The 19,247-nt window shown below is 39.7% G+C and overlaps 1 protein-coding gene across 1 annotated transcript; it reads right to left on the bottom strand.

The window, feature by feature from the left end:
• Nucleotides 1-3,549: 3,549 nt before the first annotated feature.
• On the bottom strand, nt 3,550-14,830 carry LOC103174685 (calcium-activated chloride channel regulator 1). Its single transcript, XM_007887184.2, is given in 15 exon segments — nt 3,550-4,455; nt 5,070-5,300; nt 5,460-5,627; nt 7,262-7,532; nt 7,936-7,997; nt 8,000-8,159; nt 8,250-8,356; nt 9,030-9,207; nt 9,305-9,529; nt 10,220-10,447; nt 11,365-11,524; nt 12,700-12,808; nt 13,489-13,636; nt 14,391-14,531; nt 14,620-14,830. Coding segments are annotated over 15 exon segments (2,793 nt in total). The 5' UTR covers nt 14,779-14,830; the 3' UTR covers nt 3,550-4,009.
• Nucleotides 14,831-19,247: the final 4,417 nt, after the last annotated feature.

The following is a 19,247-nucleotide window of genomic DNA, read 5'->3' as shown; positions in this document are numbered from 1 at the left end:
CCCATCCCATCCCCCCACCCTCACCCCATCCCCCCAACCCATCCCGCCACTCCCCCCACCCCACCTCCCCATCCCCCCAACCCATCCCGCCACTCCCCCCACCCCACCTCCCCATCCCCCCAACCCATCCCGCCACTCCCCCCACCATATCAGCCCCACCCCACCCCATACGCCCCCACACCATCGCCCCCCCCCCATTCCCCCATCCCCATCCCTCACCCCCCTCCCACCCACCCCCACACCCCAAATAAAATATGTGTGAACTTTAAGCAGACACCTTTTTGGAACTTTTTAAAAAATATATATTTTTTGCTGATGGCAGTCTCAAGATTAGAAGCAACATACACCTAAGGTGGAGGGCACCACTGCCAAGTGCTGTGGCTTAAGTGTTCGCAATTGGAAGTGCCCATCCTGTTCAGGCCAAATAAATTATTTTGCCACAGTTGCCCCACTGTCGATATTTCCCAGTCACTGGATAAACAGGCGTGGGTGCAGTTTTTTTTTGATCTGAGACTGCAGAAATAGCCCTGTAAAGTAAACATTGAGCAAAAAAGTAAGAAAGGTTGACAGCAGTGGGAAAGTTGCTACACTTCATGCGGCAAACCACAACTGATGCTGACAACAGGAGAAAGAGCGAACGACTGCTCTCAACTCACACGTTTCACAATTTAGTAACTATTGTATTTGATAAATGCTAATTTTATTCACTGCCAGCGCAATGAGTTTCAGAATCTCACGCCACTATCACCCACTTCTGCAAGATTTATAAAAACAGTGCGAACTATTCATTGCTTTTATCTTCTGAAAGTATTCCTGTTCACCGTTCGAGGAGTGCAAATGTGTTGCAATATATGTTGCGTTGGATACATGATTCTAAATGCTGTTTGCCCACACACCTCTTTTTAATGGAAGTGCCAACTTCTATTAAATTAATTGCTAAAGCTATTAGTGTGCTTCTATGTTACTATGTTTCATTGAAATTTGGCTATCACAGCATGACAGTTCAACTCAACACTTCTTTCCTCGTTCATACCCCATGATACAAAATATTTTTAGTTTTTTACATTATAATTGGACAAACGTTTTGTGAGAAGGTTATCAAAGAATTGTTGGATTGATATACAGTATTTATTTTGCTCATGAAGAGCAGTGGAATGTGCCCCCGAGATTAATACGAACTGCTGCGTCCAGTCTCTAAGTGCTTAATGTCACTCTGCACATTGATTGAATCTCTTAATTATACATTTTAAAACTGTTCCTTCCTGTTTAGCTACAGGAAATAACCCCAGAATTACAATGCTTTCATTTCACATCAGAATGCTGAGTTAATTGAAGCCAACTCACCAGCTCTTAAAAAAAAGCTGCCATCCTGAGGTTAATGTCCATAGAAACGAAACCTAAACTTGCTGCCACTTCAGATTCTCCAAAGTGCTAGTCATTAACTCAGTCACTTTAGTTTGATATGAGATATTATGTTTTCAGAAACTGAAACACTAAAAAGCTTCAATTACGAGCAGATTAAAAAAATCAACAATTTCTGTGAAGCATGAAAGAATATGGCAATTTTGGTGATCAGGCAGATTCACCTTTTTAAATCATTTGATTTAATGCCTCAGTAGTTGGTGGTCTACATGCTGCCTGGAGGTGGTGCTTTTTCATCCCTTTTCATATTTTCATCTCCGAAGTGAAAAACCTGCAGTTTCTGTGTGCAACGAATAGGTGTCACTGTTATTCCTTTGCTTACCTCTCACTTCTACAAGTGCCTCTGTTTCTCATCTTCAGGGTGTGCCCTCATTCACTCATTGTTTAGATCATTATCACAAACTCATGACTCAGTTTGTGGTTCCAGTACATCTCGAGACACCACAGAAAGTTCTATATCCATAGCAAATTATTGAGTCATCTTTATTATGCATGAGCATCTTTCCGACCAGAAGTCCAGTTTAGTTTCACTGCAGATGAAAGCACTTTAACTCTGGAGCAGCAGGGTTATGATGTGTTGCTGTATAGATTAACTATAAAGTATAACTTGGTACAAAACAAATACTTTTAATTTAGCACAACATACAGAACTCCCTGCACATTAGCTGACAGTTAAACGAAGGAAAAGCATTTAGATATATTAAGCCAGAAGTATGTTTTTGATACTAAAGGACAGTTAAATTCTACCATTCTGTCCATAACCAAGACCGCTTGAGCCTGTGCAGACTCAATGGCCTTCTGTGCCGCAATTCTATAATTCTATGATTCTAACCTGGCAAATTGTTGAAATGCCTGAAAATCAAGCATGCCCCATCCTAATGTCAGTAGAAACAAGGTGCTGTGATAAAATGTATTACTGTTACTGGTTTGCATAAAATGTTTCCAGTAAGCAAACATCAGTACACAAAATCAGCTGTTCCCCTTTCCCCCTGGAAATACAGGTAATAGATTCCATTAAATTAGCAGGCAGTCCAAATTCTTTTTGCATTTTCTGAGTTTAGGCTTACTTTTGTGAACTGTGTTTTAATTTTAACCTCTCCTTTCTTCTGAACACATTTTATTAATCTCCGATCAATTAACTTAAAGGAAGATTAATAATTCAATGCAATAGGGAGAAAGGGATTTGTTTTATTAAAAAAATGAATTCAGTTGGTTAAAGCTATCCTGAGTGTGCTTCACTGTTCATTCTAGAAAATTAAAGTAAACTTTGGCAATGTTCATGAGTTCTCTTTAGCAAGTGTTTTCTTTTGCGACAATGGAAACAAGGCCAACTTAAACTATTTTATTTGCAAGTGAACAAAAGATGTTCAAACTGAATTGGACCACAGGTTGAAACCAATTCCTATGTTTCCAGGGAAAATAAAGTAGTGGTTAACTAAACACAGGACAGAATCTTTTCCCCTCTTAAGCAATAGTCTGAATTCTCATTCATCTCAATGTTTATTTGGTTCTCTAATTATTGAGCAGCATTTTCTTTTAAATTAATTGTCACAGTTTTGATGATCACAGTGACTTCAGGAATTCAGGTAAGTGACCACAAACAGCTACAAAGTGAATGCCTTATCATATCTAGGGGATTGTTGGTCAGGATACTGGGAAAAACTCCCTTCTCTTTTCAAATAGTGAGATGGGATATTTAATGTCCACCTGAATAGGCAGGTAGGATTTGGTTTAACATCTCATCTGAAGTACGGCACCTCCAACAATGAAGTGAACCCTTAGCATTCCTCCAAGCACTGCATTAGTCTGCCAGCCTCCACTATGTGATTTCAAAGTCCTGACATAGAGCTTGAACCTACAACTTTCTGACTCAGAGACAAGAGTGCTACCAACTGAGCCGGACTGATACATGTTTTCTCAGGAGAAGAAAATGTAATTCATTTTATTGTAAAATAAAGGTTCTGGGTTTGAATGCTAAGTTTAATCCTGGAGTGTATAATGTTATTATGCAGTTTGAAAAGTTAACAAGATGGTATAAATTAAACAAACACCAATGTAATCTGCTGATCATTATATTGTTTTATTAGCATATTATAAGTACACAATAAGAAGTCATGAAACCAATACTTTTTTATAAGGTGCCTTATTTATTGTGAAAAATTACTACATATGATATTCATATACGTATAGGGAGAGGGTAAGTTGGTTATGTGTTTGAAGCGTGAACGGCTAATAAAACAAATTGCATCTATATAGTGCCTTTTATGTCAGAAGAACGTCCCAAGACACTGAACAGTCGAGTTGGATCATGGTTATTTTCTCTTTGACCTTGATTCCGTCTTTGATCAGCGGCTATCTGTACAGCTTAATTATATGGTTTTCACTTCATTAAATGCATTCTGTTTCATTATTTGCACTATGTCAGCATTATGGGGAGGACAAATTTGCAGGGTTATGGGAAGAGAGTGGAGGAGTTGGCTTGAATTTGGATAGCTCTTTTCAAAGAGCTGGCACAAACACAATGGGCCAAATGGCCTCCTTCTGTGCTGTATAATTCTATGATTCCATGATTTTGTGCATCAATTCTTTACATTATTTCTTCATTTGGAGATATTCTTTTCTGACTCCTTCTTTTCATAGAACATGCAGAAACTCCAGCAATCAGACAAACTAGAATTACAGCACCCGCTACAATCAACATAATTCCTGCTATGTTAACACCATGAGGGTACTCAATTGGATCTCCAGGAAGCACAGGAGGCACAGGAGGCACAGGAGGTGCGAAAGGCAAAATTAAAGAAGCTCGTGCTAGATTTGACAATTCAGATGGTTGTTTGCTATTACCATGTGTAACGATACCAAAGTAGAGAGTTGTCTGATTTTGTATTTCTATATTCCTAGGAGTAAATTGAATTACTTCAGTGTTGCCATAAGGATGTGGACGTAACCGGGATAAATCAACCTCAATGGCACTTGAAAACTGATCCCGTAGCTCTGACAGGCTGTAACTCATCCTCAACTCATACCTGAATGCTAAAAATAAGATGCAGAATATTAAGTGATTGGAAGTATCGTAAGCTTTTACAAGTTTTATGGCAAAATTATACTTTTGAGTTGTCCTTTAAAAGTAAAAATGAGCAAATTTGGATGACAAATACTGTCGCTCTACTGCTCGCGCTATAAGTTCATTGCTGTAAACACATTCGTCGTAACGGTGCCTTGCAATTTTGGTTTAATTGCAGAATATATTTTTTACAACATTCATACACTCCATGAGCATATGGCCATGGAGTTGCTAAAAGATTTGCTGGACATATGTTTATGATGTGTGGGGCTCTTTAAAATACTTTGAGCTAAATTTGGAATTAAATATTTCTATGTGTTATTTTCTTTCCCATTTAAGTTTGTTTCATGAGAGAGTAACATATCAGCAATGCCCATGTTTCTGCCAATATCATACTTGAACCAACTACTAGAATTTGGACAGGATCAGTATAGATTGATTATTCTCCAATCTTCTTTCCTTGCTTTGCCTTTGTGAGAAATCACCCTAGTATTTATCACACAATGAGTAGAAAATTTATCTCTTCACTTCATTCCTTGAAAGAAAATGTATATTACAGTAACTGGAGTTCAGAAACAATTACCTGCTCCTTGATCCAAGTTATCTCCTGGGGCTGTCCATTCTAGATGAATTTCATCCTCAACAAATTTTGCTTTGAGGTCTGTAATTTTACAAGGCGGAAAGTCGATTGGTCCTCCAGCATTTCCAGAGAGTGAAATTGCTCCCCCTGATTTGGCTCTGCTGAAGCTTCCTATCTGAGGCTGAAGATCTCCCTCACCAACTGGAGGTTTTGTTGGATTTGCATGAATTTCGCCTACACAAAACAGAATTCATCTTTCAGATACAGACAACACAATATTACACAGTTAAAAAGTTCCACTCATCAATTCAAACTACAGTGAAACTCTAATAACTCTCCCTTGGGATAAGTCATCAACCACAAATAACTAGTCACTCGATCAATGTTTAGTACCATTTTCTATATATCCTGGTATGTACATGGCATAACTGCCTCTTCTCATCGCTATCTTCATAGTTCCCTCTTTTCCTTGTACGTGAACTTTAAGGTTGTATCTCCCAGTTCCACTAAAGTTTGTGAAATACCGAGAGTAAATACCATCATGGCTGATGATATCAGCACCTAAAGATAAGGAAAAAAGGAATTAAAAAATATACAGAATGATAACTTATTCCACAGATCAGTTGCTAGTGCTTACAGTGTATATCAAATGCAAGGATTATTATATTAAAATGTCCCCATTCAACTGATAGTGAGATGTGGAGCAAAACATTCAGGGGAAGATTTAATTTCAAATCTTACAATTCACCTTTTAAAAATTCTCTGAATTTCTGTAAATGTTAATGGGTTTTCCTGAGCCTCTGTTTGTCCAACATATTTATTATGTCTGTTGTTACAACATCTGCTCGCTTCATTTATGGTTTGCTGTCCTGTTAAGTGGCACTTGTGGCCATCAGACCCTTTTGTGGCAACTAAGATTTCCAAGGACTCGAACTGACTGAAGATACATGTAACAAGAACCAATTGGATTTCACTCTTTCTATCATCTATTAAAACAAATTTGTTCCAAAAAAATTATTAGAATTTCAATATGCAAATTAGTAACTATGTTGCTGTTTGGCTTTGAAAGTTGATTCAGATTTGACCAGGAATCACAAATTGTGGTTTATTACGTTTGCACTCTATTTGTAGGCAGTTATCTGAGAAAACGTTTAAAATTCCTAAAAATAAGAAGTCCTAAAAACTGAAAATAAAATATTTCAATCAAAGTTTGCAAAATGAACTTCTTGCTCCCTCGTACAAAGCCTTTTGATTTAAAAGCAACAATGATCAATTTCATTTAGCTTTTCTATACTCTAAAGAATAAAGGAGGATAACACAAAGTAACATTGACTGTAATTTTATACAAGAACATGATTATTATGGATGGCCCTAATAACAATCACCCAGTTGAGTAAAATGCATATGTGTAAAGATCAGACCATCTGTTAACTTCAAATGGACATTTATTTGGGATTTGGTTTCACCTTTTAATTCTCAAAAATAGATTCAACAATTTTCCAGCAAATACCTTTAGCTAAGAGGAGAGCTTTGTAAATAATTAATATGAAATATCTAGCTTTGGAACTGATCACAATAACCTTCGCATTTGGTATAGTGCCTTATCACATCATCAAGATGTCTCAAAGCGCATTACATGAGATACTGATATAGTGTAATACTGTATATTTTCTGGGCAAATGAAGCAGCCAGTTTGTGCACAGCGATGGCTCACAAACAGCCATGGAGTATGTGACAAATTTTAATTGGGGGATTGTTGGCTGAGACACCCGGAGAAAGCTTGGTTTAATGTTTCATCCGAAGGACGGCACCTCCGACAATGTAATATACCCACAGTGTTTGCTTAGACTATGTGATTCCAAGTCCTGGTGTGGGGCTTAAACCTACAACCTTCAGAGGCGAGAGTGCTACCACTGCACCAGACTGCATATTTATATTATGGAATATATATACATTATACATTTTTAATGGTAATTATTATTTTGGAAGATGGGCAATGGTTGCGCGAAACATTTATTTCAGAAAAGTGTGGTAATTCTGAGAGTAATCTACGCATAAAAGCTTTCTTAATTATCACTGAAAGTTATTTTTTGTACAACAAAGTTAAAATTTCCTTTTAATTTCTGATGCACAACAGAAGTGCACAATATTTTCTATTTCACGTATAGTCAATAAAGCAAATGTATGTACAGTACCTGATCCATTGTCAAGTAGGTCAAGGTTAACAGGGTCACCACTTGGTCGTTCTACAACAGCTGTCACATTTGCAAACAGGACCGGTAAAAATCCGTGACTGACTTCCGCATAGACTGTCATTGGGCCAGGTAAAGAAGTATCTTTTTTACTCATATATGCATACACAATAACCGGGGGAACTTTCGGATCTGCTGCTCGTGATGTCGCTGTGATGGTTATAACCTGGGAACCTGAGTTTTCATTTTGGATATTGTAGTTCCAAGCTCCTGGCTGGAAAATAAATATTCCATGTTTAATAATAATAAATAATTCTTGCATTTCACTTGGGCAGCGCATCTCACTTAGCTTCACAGAATTGACTGTACTATGTAATGACTGAGGCAAAAGCAACAGCCAGTGTCAAACAGCCATGTCCCAATTGTCATCTGTTTCCATTTGACTTGTGCAAACTATTACCCAACCATTAAAGCCATGAGGTTAGATGTGGAGGGGGGAGGATTGGCAGGAGGGGGAGGAAGTTATGTCCTGCTGGGTGTACTTACAATGAACTTTGGTTCTCATTGTTTTAGAGAATTGATTTTCTACTTGGAAGTTCACTAAAATAAATCTAAAAGTGACAGTTTGATCTAAGTAATCTGTGTAAACAAAATTAAGTATTTATTTTAAATCACACCTGTGCAGTGCCGTTAATTTGAAGCCGAGCCGTACGTAAGACATCATTTATTTTGAAGTCCCTGTTTCGTAAATCTTTCCATTAGGATCATGTACAAAGATAGCAGGTATTGTTGTTGTAACCCATGTAATGACAAAAAAAGTGTCATTCCCAACAGTCTGGTCGATGAAGACTGTACCGTTAAACCAACCTTTGCCATTAACAGTCTTTCCAGTACTTTCAAGCTGTAACCAAGGGAGATACATATTATTTTACTGTACAACATCCGTTATACATGAAAAAAATGGAAAAAAATGCTTTTAAGATAATCAAACCTGGATGGCTTGTTGTGTAAGATCACCATTTCCTGACACTAATCCAGTGAAAGTGTCAATTAATCCGTTTACCTCCAAATTATCAGTGGCTGAAAACTGCAAGCCTCCTAAAGGAAGAGAAGGAATGTCAGCAGATAAATTGTATTTAACACAGACAGCAGTGGTGGACAGCGCAAACTGAAAATCATACATTTTATGAATTTAGAATTCCAATCAATGAAGATTCAACTGGTAATAAAGATAAATTAGTTTATTTAAAAAAGAGTAGAGTACTCCCTCATAACCATGCAAAACCTACTCCCACTAACCACATTTCTGTCCCCTGCACCAGACATATGAATAAGGAAATCATTCCATCCTGAACAATATTAGCTCGTTTGATTGTACTTATTTTCCAACACTGCTTTCAAACACTGTAGATACTTATCTGGATATTGCTAAGTACTGTATAATGGCATGCTTGTTATCCATACCCTAATCATTCAAGTCAACATCAGTCTCCAATGGGGAAGTGAATTGTTCATAGATGAAAACTAAAAATTAAAACTTTCTAATTATCCTTTGAATACACTTCAATAATTCAATGAGAATTATTATTGGAATCTGTAGTAAACTGTGGCATCAGTCACCAAATATATATATATTTTGATCATAAATGAATATGAAGTATACACAATGTTGTTCCAATGTCCATTAAATTCAATTTATAGATCTCAGTCACTGAGAAACACATTTTATCTGTAAACTATTTATCTTCATAGATATATTAATGTGACTTGCCTGTCATGGTAGAGAGTGTTTCCAGTTCTTTAGCTGCACTTGGTCCCAGCGCTATAGTATGGATAACAGCACCACTATTCTTCACTTTAACAAAGCAATTACGTATTTTATTATCCTCGCCATCTGTCAACAAAACTACTTCAGCACCTTTTGTCCCATGAACAGCTTTATTGAGTACCTGCAGAGCAAACATTTATTATCAGAGTTAGAAATATGCATGATGATTACAGCGAGGCGAAGATTTTTAGAAAGAGAGTTAAACTTTGTGGACGTACTTGAAATGCAATATCAACACCTGCACAGACATTTGTTCCACCATTAGTTCCTGTAGGTAGAGCTGCTACGAGGTCGTCCCTTACTGAATTGTTTTCAATTATTGTCAAATGCTTCTTGATGTGTCCTGCAGACTCAAAGGTAACAATGCCAACATGTGATCCCATTTCAATGATCTGCCTCAAGAATATCTCAGCTGCTTGGCGTAATCTGTCAAGACGATTTTCCTGTTTACAGAAAGAATACAAGTCTAGGTAAAATGTAACCTTCTTAATAATCAACCATGTGATATTTTTAAACCCTGTAAGCTAAAAACCTCTTCAGAAACTATTTCTACTTATATACCCAAGTGCTTTCCATGTAGACAATGAGCAGAGAGTGTGAGAGGGGCAGTTCAAAGTTTTTGACCAAAGGCAGGGTGAAAGACATGTGTTATTAATTAGGTTTAGAAGACAGGGAGAATGACTAGGTATCAAGGTTTCTGGAGACAGTTCCAGAGAGCTGTGGTGGGGTGGTTGAAAGCTTGGCCATCAGTGAAAGGACAGAAGGAGTGAGGAACAAACAATAGGCCAGAGTGAGATGAAGGTAAGGGTAGGAGAATGGGGCTGGAGGAGATTGCAGAGCTAAGGTGGGTGAGACCGTGAAGGGATTTGAAAGTTAGAGTGATGATCTTGAAGTTGATTGACTGATGAACTGGAATAAGAAATTCAGCAGAGAGAGAATTGAAGAAATCACTTCACATTTTTCTACATTAAATTTCATCTGCCACATATTTGCTCATACTGCAAGCCTATTTATATCTTCCTTTTTTTTGCTTTCCTCTTCATTATTTACCATACACACAGTTTGGCGTTATCCCCCGATTTAGAAACCACGGAAGAAATTTGTGTCTTTGTCATATATTAAGAAAAGCATACCGAAGCCATGCTTCCAGAAACATCAAGGACTAAACATAGCACTCGGTCTTTGGCTTGCAGCAATGTAAAGCTTGGTTTATTTGGTGAGACTGAAGGATTGGCTGGAAGTTTGTTTTTCATATCTTCTGAGTTGATGATTACATCCCACGTACTCCTGCTTTCACACATTCTGTTTTGCATGTTTGGTGCGTCAGAATTGTGAGTCTCATTGTTACAAAAATGCACCACCTGAAAAATGAACGTACGATGAGGTAAAGCATGAAATGACCAACAGGACTGAGGGCAACACAAGTGAAAAGCAGGTCTCCTTAAGAATGCTGGAGGAAGAGTTTTACAAATACAAAAAATAATCAATACACACTCGACAGCTCTACAACTACAACAACAAATTACATTTGTATGGGGTCTTTCAAGTTGGGAGGATGTCCCAAGGCACTGGACTGGTCAGGGTTTTGAACTCGAGTTGGGGGTGGGGATCATTCACTTACAAGAGTTATTTTCATCTTAAATTAAAGCATATAAATTATAGAAGAAAAAAATCAAGACAACATATATGAAATTATTCACATTTGATATCAATGATGGATCTAACCATCATATGAACACAGCAGCTTACTAAGGCTGCATATATAATTCTCAAATATGTGAATTATTTAAGACAAAACCACTTTCAGATGTGATAATAACTGGAATAGTTGATTAACAGTATTTTTGGAGATCTTCCTATAGTAGTTAGTAAGGTCACTGCCCAGAGTGAATCTCAGCAAATCTAACCCTGAAAAGTCCCAAATTCAATGAACGCTATTTGCTGAGTTTGCGGATCTCAGCCATGGCAATGTTTGTGGTGCAACAGTTAGCCTGGCACATCTGGGCTGGGGAGGCGGGAGGAGGAATGGAGAATAACCCAGTATCTGCAACAAAATCATTTGCCAAGTTTGATTTCCTTTGCAAGGGAGGAATGAATAGTGATTCACCTCTATTAACAAGGGGGCAAGTGCAGTTGCTGATTGATGCATTTGCTGCTTATGTTGATGAATGATAAGATTGCCAAACACTCATAAAGATAGTGAATCAGTAAAGCAAAAATGCTGACTTGATTATGAAGACACCTTGTCACAAAATCACTTTCCAGTTGCCCCACTTACATCTGGCAGTCCTTGCAGGTACATTATGGAAGCTGATCCACTTTGTTTCTTGTCTGGAAAGAATGCACAATCTGGCTCGGGCAGCCCTGTGTTTGTATCAATTATACAACTGGAACAGCCACTCCCTTTGCAAATCTTCCCTTTTATGTCTTCTGAACATCTAAGTAGTGAAAAAAAAGGAATTACAGTGTAGAATTGTTTCATAAGCACATGATCAAAACATGTTTGTGGCCTAGTTTGGATTTCGTCATTCCTCACCAGATCATGGCTAGAAAAAAATCTTAAACAAAACTTAAAGAATGTCGTCATAGTGGCTTCAAGAAACACTATCACAGCAACCAAGCTGCTGAACATCAGGAGTAGCATTATCACTATTATATATTATATATCACTATTATATATCAACAACCAAGTGCACTCATAGGACATCCCAAAGTGAAAGACAAAAATGACAGTCAAGGGTTTGCACCCGGCTGGGGGTTGGAATCAAGAGGGGTGGAGGGTTTGGGGTGTGGGAGGAGGATGACCAAGAACAACAACACATTACATTTGTATAGCATTTTTCATGTCAGGAGGACATCCCAAAGGCAAAGTCAAAGAGGAAGGTCTTGAGACTTTGCCTTAAAAGAAGCAAAGGAAGGGGTGACGCAAAAGGGACTCCAGGATGGAGTTCCAGAGAGTGGGGGCAGAAAGGCTGAAGTCACTATTACCAATGGTGGTATGGGCAGTGGGGGGGACATGGAGCAGGCCAGTGCTCGCCGAGCAGAGGGAGCATGCATTTTGGTAAGGGTTGAAGAGGTCACAGAGATAGGGAAGAGCAAGACAGTGGAGGGCTTTAACAATGAAAACGAGGATCTTAAACTCAATCCTCTGGGGGATGGGGATTCAGTGAAGCCAGGTAAGGATGGCTCATGAACTTGGTGCGGGAGAGGTTACAAGCTGCAGATTTCCAAGCAAACTGCAGCTAGTGGAGGGCAGAGTTAAACACTGTAAAACTAAAGAAAACACATGAAGCACAATTTAATCGAAAATAAAAAGTCATAGACTTAAAATTCTGATTGTTGTCCTTCGTCCCTATTTCTCCATCCTTCTTTTTAAAGTTTAATTTTACTTGTTTTCTACCTAATCTATCCTAACCTATCTTTTCCAATCTTGGCCCTATTTGCCCCTAAAAAGTCAATTGAAATATTTTATGTTTAATATATTACCCAGTTTCATTTTTTTCCTAAATTCTATCACTGAATTTCGATATGGGAGTCAAAGATATGTTCAGAAATTACAACAAATTACATCTGCTGAATTAAAACATGTGCTCACAATTGTAAAGTGTCTTACCTTGTTGCCTCTAAGGTACTATTCTGAGAAATGTAAAAAGGCTCAAGATCGTTATATTCATCAAATACTCCCCATTGGAGGTGAGCCCACTCATGGACAAATACTCTACCTGTTCAAACAGAAACATTCCTTATAGACAATAAAAGAGAGGAACAAATGTTTGCCTTTTTAAACAATATGAAAAGTGCACCATTGATTTCCAGTGGACTTTTCAGAAATGTTTGAGAATTGGTACAAATTCTTTCATTTACACATGTTCAGTTGTGAATGATGTGGAGTTTGAAATACTTTTTTGCAAAAATATCAATTTTCATTTACTAGCAAGTGACGTTATTGTTATGTTATGGGGGAATAATGTCAATAGCAGTATCAATGCACAACTACATCTGTAATGGATTCAATGAAAACGTCGGCATGACTTGTCTGATAAGCAGTAGTCCAGGATTATTTTTGAGGCATTTAGTTTCTAATTGAAACAAGTTTAGCAATATAGCCGCATATATATTTTAAAGCACTTACGCTAGGTAGGGTAGAGCAAAAGAATTAAACACAAAATGTTTTTTTTAGTATTCAGGATTATTTGAAAGTTTTACAGAATAGACTTTCTCTTTAAAACCCACTCCCAAAACCTACTTTATGTCTTCTACTGCAGGAGTGCAAAAAAATGTAGAAATAACTAAAATGGTTTATTGGGCTGCGAGCATGGGAGCAGAAGAATTACCTCACTGAATCAGTAGATACATTGTCACATTCAAAACTAACAACAACTAACAATGATTTAAATCTTACTTCTTGGACCGTAAAGAGCAACCATATCATGCATCATGAAGTTTGGGGTGAGGTGAATGTATCGTCCCTTCTCACCACATCCACCGTACTGCAAAGTGTATGGGTCGTCTCCATACTTCACGTGCGGGTCAGCGATGATCACAGAAGCCTATTGAAAGAAAATTGCAAGTTTCCTTCTCAAAGCCAATCACAGCATACACACATCAAGCGGTGGAATACTCTGCTTAGAGCGCCAATATAATTCCAGGAAAAAATCTTGGGTTGATAGAAATGTATTGCCTTTGGTATCAACACACATGCAAAAAACACGAAGAAATAATGAAGAAGGAAGTAAAAAAATATGAAATGGGAAATATAAGGGAAAACAAAACAAGAATTATCAGCTAAAAACAGAAAATGAAAATGAAAATCTCAAGGCTTTCAGTTATTTCATCTGCTGCTGAGGGTTGCGACTTTGAGGTTGTGAACTAATGTGTGATGATGGTAAAATGACATTGTTAACCTATATTGTCAGTTGCTAAAGTACAGTATATATAGTTTAAATATTCTGTGTTACTTACAATAACTTGTTTGAAACAACGAAACCTACTTAAGGGAAATGTGAGACGTGAATGTCAAGTCAATACATTGCTAAACTGTTTTAAAAAGCAAATCACTGTATTAATCTATTGCTCAATACTGTACATGGAACAAAAAATATGAAATGGGAAACATAAAGGAAATGGGGAATGATTGTTAACTACTGTTAAAGTAACACTAAGAACTGAGAAACTAAAATTGAGCATAGCTGGAGCTGTATATCAATCTTTTTAAAATCTACTGGTGGATATTCTTACAAGCACAGTCCACTGAATTAGGAAACTCTTAAGAAAATATGACATTTAAAGTCTTTCATTTCTTACCTTCTCATAGGTCTCGAGCGTTGGAATTTCGTACTTGATATCTGGTGGCCATGTTATTGGTAACAGAATCTTCACATCAGAAAAATAAGCTCGCCGGTAGGTAGCATCGAAGAGGTAGACTGAAGCTTCTGTCACCATTTGCTGAAGGAAACCACAGATTTAAAACTCACTCGTGCAAATCCACAAAACAGCAGTATTGTTTTATATGAGAATTCAAGCAATTTCTTACCTTGATATTTTCAATAATTTTCGGATTTTCAGGAACGCCAGGATTAATAGCGATAATTAGGTCTTTGTATCCATTACGTGCTAATTCTCCACTGAAACACTTTATAACACAACTGAATAGAAGACATTTCAGGACCAAGTTGAAGGGTTTGGGCAGCATTATTAATACCCCAAAGCTTCATTCAGTATGTGGAAGTCAATAGCAATGTTTTCTGCAAATAAAGTGAGAACAAATTTATACTCTCATTAAATCATGCTTCTGATGCTGTAATCATTGTTTTATTGGTTCCAAAGTATCCACAAAGTGCAAAGTCCTATGAATTATCTCTGTTGATAACATTATCAACATAGTTAACTCACCAGAAATATAGATCCCACCGGGAAGCTCCCATGGAATTCCTGGTACTGACCATCCACCAAGTGAGGGCTCAATCCTGTGCTTGTCGGATGTCAAACGAGCAGCTTGTGACTATAATAATAATAATAATAATCCTTGCATTTGATATAGCGCTTTTCACGTCGGGAGGATGTCCCAAAGCGCTTCACAGAACACACTGTAAAGTGAATTGACTGTATATTTGTGGGCGAACTATCCTCCTTGGGGGGAGGTAAACGGGATCTCTTTGCTGCTGAACTGGCTCCAAGTTGACATGTTTGGCAACAGAATGTCATGTTATGAACATGAAAAGCCAGCCCTCTGTGGCGGTCTGGGTAGTCCATCTCCTGAGCCAGGCTGCTCCACAGTATTCCAGGGCACTGCTGATGACAGTGCAGTCAGCCTGGCTAATTGGCAGAACTTGAAGGGAAGACTAGTCACTGGGGACAGGGAATCCTCCTACTCATCTCCTGTTAATCCTGCAAGACAAGGTCCTAATGGGTAGTGGAAAAGCTTGCCAGACAGTGCTAGCAATGGCAATCTATGCAGTTTTAGATGGTTAGACTCCAGCAGTACCCCCGACAAACTCTGGGGTCCCTAAGCCTCCCCTGGGGTCCTCTTGCCAACCTGTGACTAATACTTTCCAGGATTAGGTAAACAAGATATGTCTCTCCAGGTAAGTAGTGCGCATTCTATTCCAACAGTTTATCTCTGGAATTTCCATGTGTAGGTGGGATGCATGGAATTCTCAGTTTGGTTTAGATACTCTTAAGCATGGGGATGGGTTTCTGAATGTGTCAGATACCCGGCTGACCCCCAAAAACATTATCATTAGTTAAGGGTTAAGTGGGTTCAAAAGGTTTCAGATGGTAAGAAATGACAATATAAGTATTTCAACAAAGGACTTTTAGAATTTAAAACAATAATAATTCTTGAATTTGATATAGTCTTTATTGTTCATTTGAAATCTAACTATTGAAAGAATGTGGGAAAACATACAAATTAATCCTTTCCTACAACATTTCATGAACAGCATTAACCAAATGTAATCTGTATTTGGAAAATCTTGGATGAAGGAAGAATATTAACCAGGACACAAGGAGATTTCTCCACTTTTCTTCCAAACAAAGGCCGACGGTCCGTAACTGCCTTAATAGGGAAGCAACCACATTTAATGCCTTAATAATAATAATAATAATAATCCTTGCATTTGATATAGCGCTTTTCACGTCTTCTAGATGTCTCAAAGCGCTTCACAGAATAGACTGTAAAGTGAATTGACTGTATATTTGTGGGCGATACGCAGCAACCAATTGCACACAGCCGTGTGCCACAAACAGTCAATTGAAAATGACCAATTTTTTTGTTTGTTTTGAAGGGATAATAAATAAAGCCAAAAGAAATGGTTATGTGGAAAATATTTAAAGTATGCTGTATTTATCAAACATATGTTATTTAAAAGGAAATAATTCAATGTAATTGTTGTTAATCCTTTAAGAGGAAATAGACGATTGACTGGGAACAGTGAAACAACACCAGGAAGTATAAAAAGGGAGTGTGGGAGAATAATTGATTAGGTTTATGGGTGGTGTTTGGGGCTGATAATAAAGTACACCTGATACACCTGCGTTGTGAGAATCATTACAACAATGATTAGTAATGCGTGATATTCAACAACAACAACAACAAAATTACATTTGTATAGCGCCTTTCACATCAAGAGGACGTCCCAAGGCACTGGACAGACAGAGTTACCGACCCGAGCTGGGGGCCGGAGTGTGGGGGGAGGGTGGGGGGCAGGGGGAAAGCAGGGAGATCAAAACCATGGTCAAAAAGGAGAGTTTTGAGGTTGGTCTTGACGGTGGTGAGGGAGGGGGCAAGATGGAGGGATTGTGGGATGGATTTCCAGAGGGTTGGGGCAGAGTGGCGGAAGGCCCATCTGCCAATAATGAGGCGAGCAAGGCGGGGGATGTGAAGCAGGCCGGAGCCCACTGAGCGGAGGAAGTGACCAGGATGGAAGGGAGTTAGGAAGTTGGAGAGGTAGGGGGGAGCAAGACCGTGGTGGGCTTTGAAGGCGAGCACTAGGATCTTGAACTCTATCCTCTGTATGATGGGAAGCCAGAGGAGTTGGGCAAGGATGGGGTTGATAGGGTCATGGAGCCAAATGCGGGAGAGGACATGGGCTGCAGAATTCTGGATGATCTGCTGCCTATGGAGGAAGGAATTGAGGAGGTCGACAAGCAATAAGTTTGCGTAGTCGAGCCTCAATGTAATGAAAGCCTGTATGAGGGTTTCGGCGGCCTGCGTTGTGAGACAGTGTTGGAATCGGGCAATGTTGCGGAAGTGGGGAAAGGCAGAGCGGGTCATAGCGCAGATGTGGGGTAGAAAGGATAGTTGAGGGTCTAACAAGACCTCAAGGTTCTGGACTGGCTTAGCAAGATGGTGTGTGCAACCATGGATGGTGATGCTGACAGCGCCTGAGGTGAGGAGGTGCTGATGGGAGCTAATCAGGAGAGCCTCAGTTTTGTTGATGTTCAACTGAAGAAAGTTAGCTCTCATCCAGGACTTGATGTCTGACAGACATTCTGTCAGCACAGCAGTGGTGCTGGAGTCAAGTGTGGAGGCAGAGAGATAGAGTTAGGTGTCATCGGCATACATGTGGCAGTTGACCCCATGTCTGCGGATGATGTCATCAAGAGGGGGCATATAGCTATTGAAGTCGAGGGGACCAAGGACAGAGCCCTGAGGAATACTGTACGAGATAGTCCGGGGGCTAGAGGAGAAGCCGTTTGAGGGAGTTGAAGTGCAGGGGTGTGAAAGGTACGATCTGAACCAGTCAAGGATAGTGCCATGGAGGTTGAGGTGAGAGGAGAGGCGGTGGATCAGGATAGAATGGTCGACGGTGTCGAAAGCAGCAGAGAGGTCAAGGAAGACGAGGAGGCAGAGGGAGCTCTGGTCATAGATGGACAGAATCTCATTTGTCACTTTGACCAAGGCAGTTTCTGTGCTCTGGGTGGCACGGAAGCCCGATTTGAGGGCTTCGAGAATGAAGTGGCGGGAGAGGAAGAAGCGAAGCTAAGAAGCAACAACTCGTCCCAGGACCTTGGAGAGGAAGGGGAGGTTGGAGATGGGGCAGTAGTTAGGGAGTAGGGAAGGGTCCAGGGAGGGTTTTTTAAGGATAGAAGTGATGACAGCAGTTTTTAAAGGGGCGGGAACAGTACCAGAGGACAGGGAGAGGTTAACGATGTCAGTGAGTAGACGGGTAAGGAGGTGGAGCTGGGAAATAAGAAGAGGGGTAGGAATAGGGTCGAGGGAGCAGGTGTAGGTTTCATACGATTTATGGTGGTGATGAGAGAGGAGGAGGGAGACAGGTTCAAAGGTGTTGAGGGAGGGATGGGTACTGGCCAGGGTGGGAGGAGGAGATGGGGAGGGGATAGAAGTTGCAGTGGCAGAGGCAGCTGAGCGGATTCCCTCAACTTTGGATTTGAGGAAGTCCAGCATCGCCTCGGGGTTGGCATTTGAGGTGAGGATGGGTGAGGAGTGGGAGGGTGGGCAGAGGAGCCGGTTCGTAATGGAGAAGAGGAGCCTGGGGTTGTCCTTACCCTGCAAGATTGTCTTGGAGTAGAACAACGATTTAGTGGAGGCGAGGGCAGAGCAGTAGGTTTTGACATAGTCCAGCCAGATCTGCCGATGGACAGTTAGGTTTAATTTAAGCCAGGTGTACTCAGAGGAACGCGCCTGGGCTTTAAGGGAGCGGAGGTGGCTGATATACCAAGGAGATTTGCGTGAGTAGGAGACGGTTTGGGAAGAAAGGGGAGCAAGGGAATCGAGAGGAGAGGAGAGGGATCTGTGGAGGAGAGTAACTGGAGGAGGATAGATCATTGCGGGAGGACGCACAGAGGGGAAGGAGTTCAGATGCCTCCAAGGCAGCTGAGCGAGAGGTGGGGGAGATTTTTTTCCAGTGGTGGTATAAGATGGAGGTTGGTTGGGTGGCGGTAGGGAGAGGGATTGAGGAGTTATGGGCTTGAACCAAATGGTTCAAAAGGACTTGAACCAAATGGAGTGATTGAATTGGACTAGAAGTTCCAATGGAGCTTAGTTTAAAGAGCTTGAAGTTGCACTGGTTGATTTAGACAAGTTCCATGGTGTACCATGTAGAAAAAAAAAAGCTCATTTTTCAGATGTCTCAAATAATCCAATTGTTGGAGTTCATTTTCCTGTGTCATAAATTGATAGGAAGAAAACTCTCATGA

This window comes from Callorhinchus milii, unplaced genomic scaffold, assembly GCF_018977255.1.
Source record: "Callorhinchus milii isolate IMCB2004 unplaced genomic scaffold, IMCB_Cmil_1.0 Scaffold5, whole genome shotgun sequence".
NCBI classification, from domain to species: domain Eukaryota; kingdom Metazoa; phylum Chordata; class Chondrichthyes; order Chimaeriformes; family Callorhinchidae; genus Callorhinchus; species Callorhinchus milii.
Note: the sequence above shows the minus strand (reverse complement) of the source record. Positions and strands in the feature narration are given on the sequence as shown.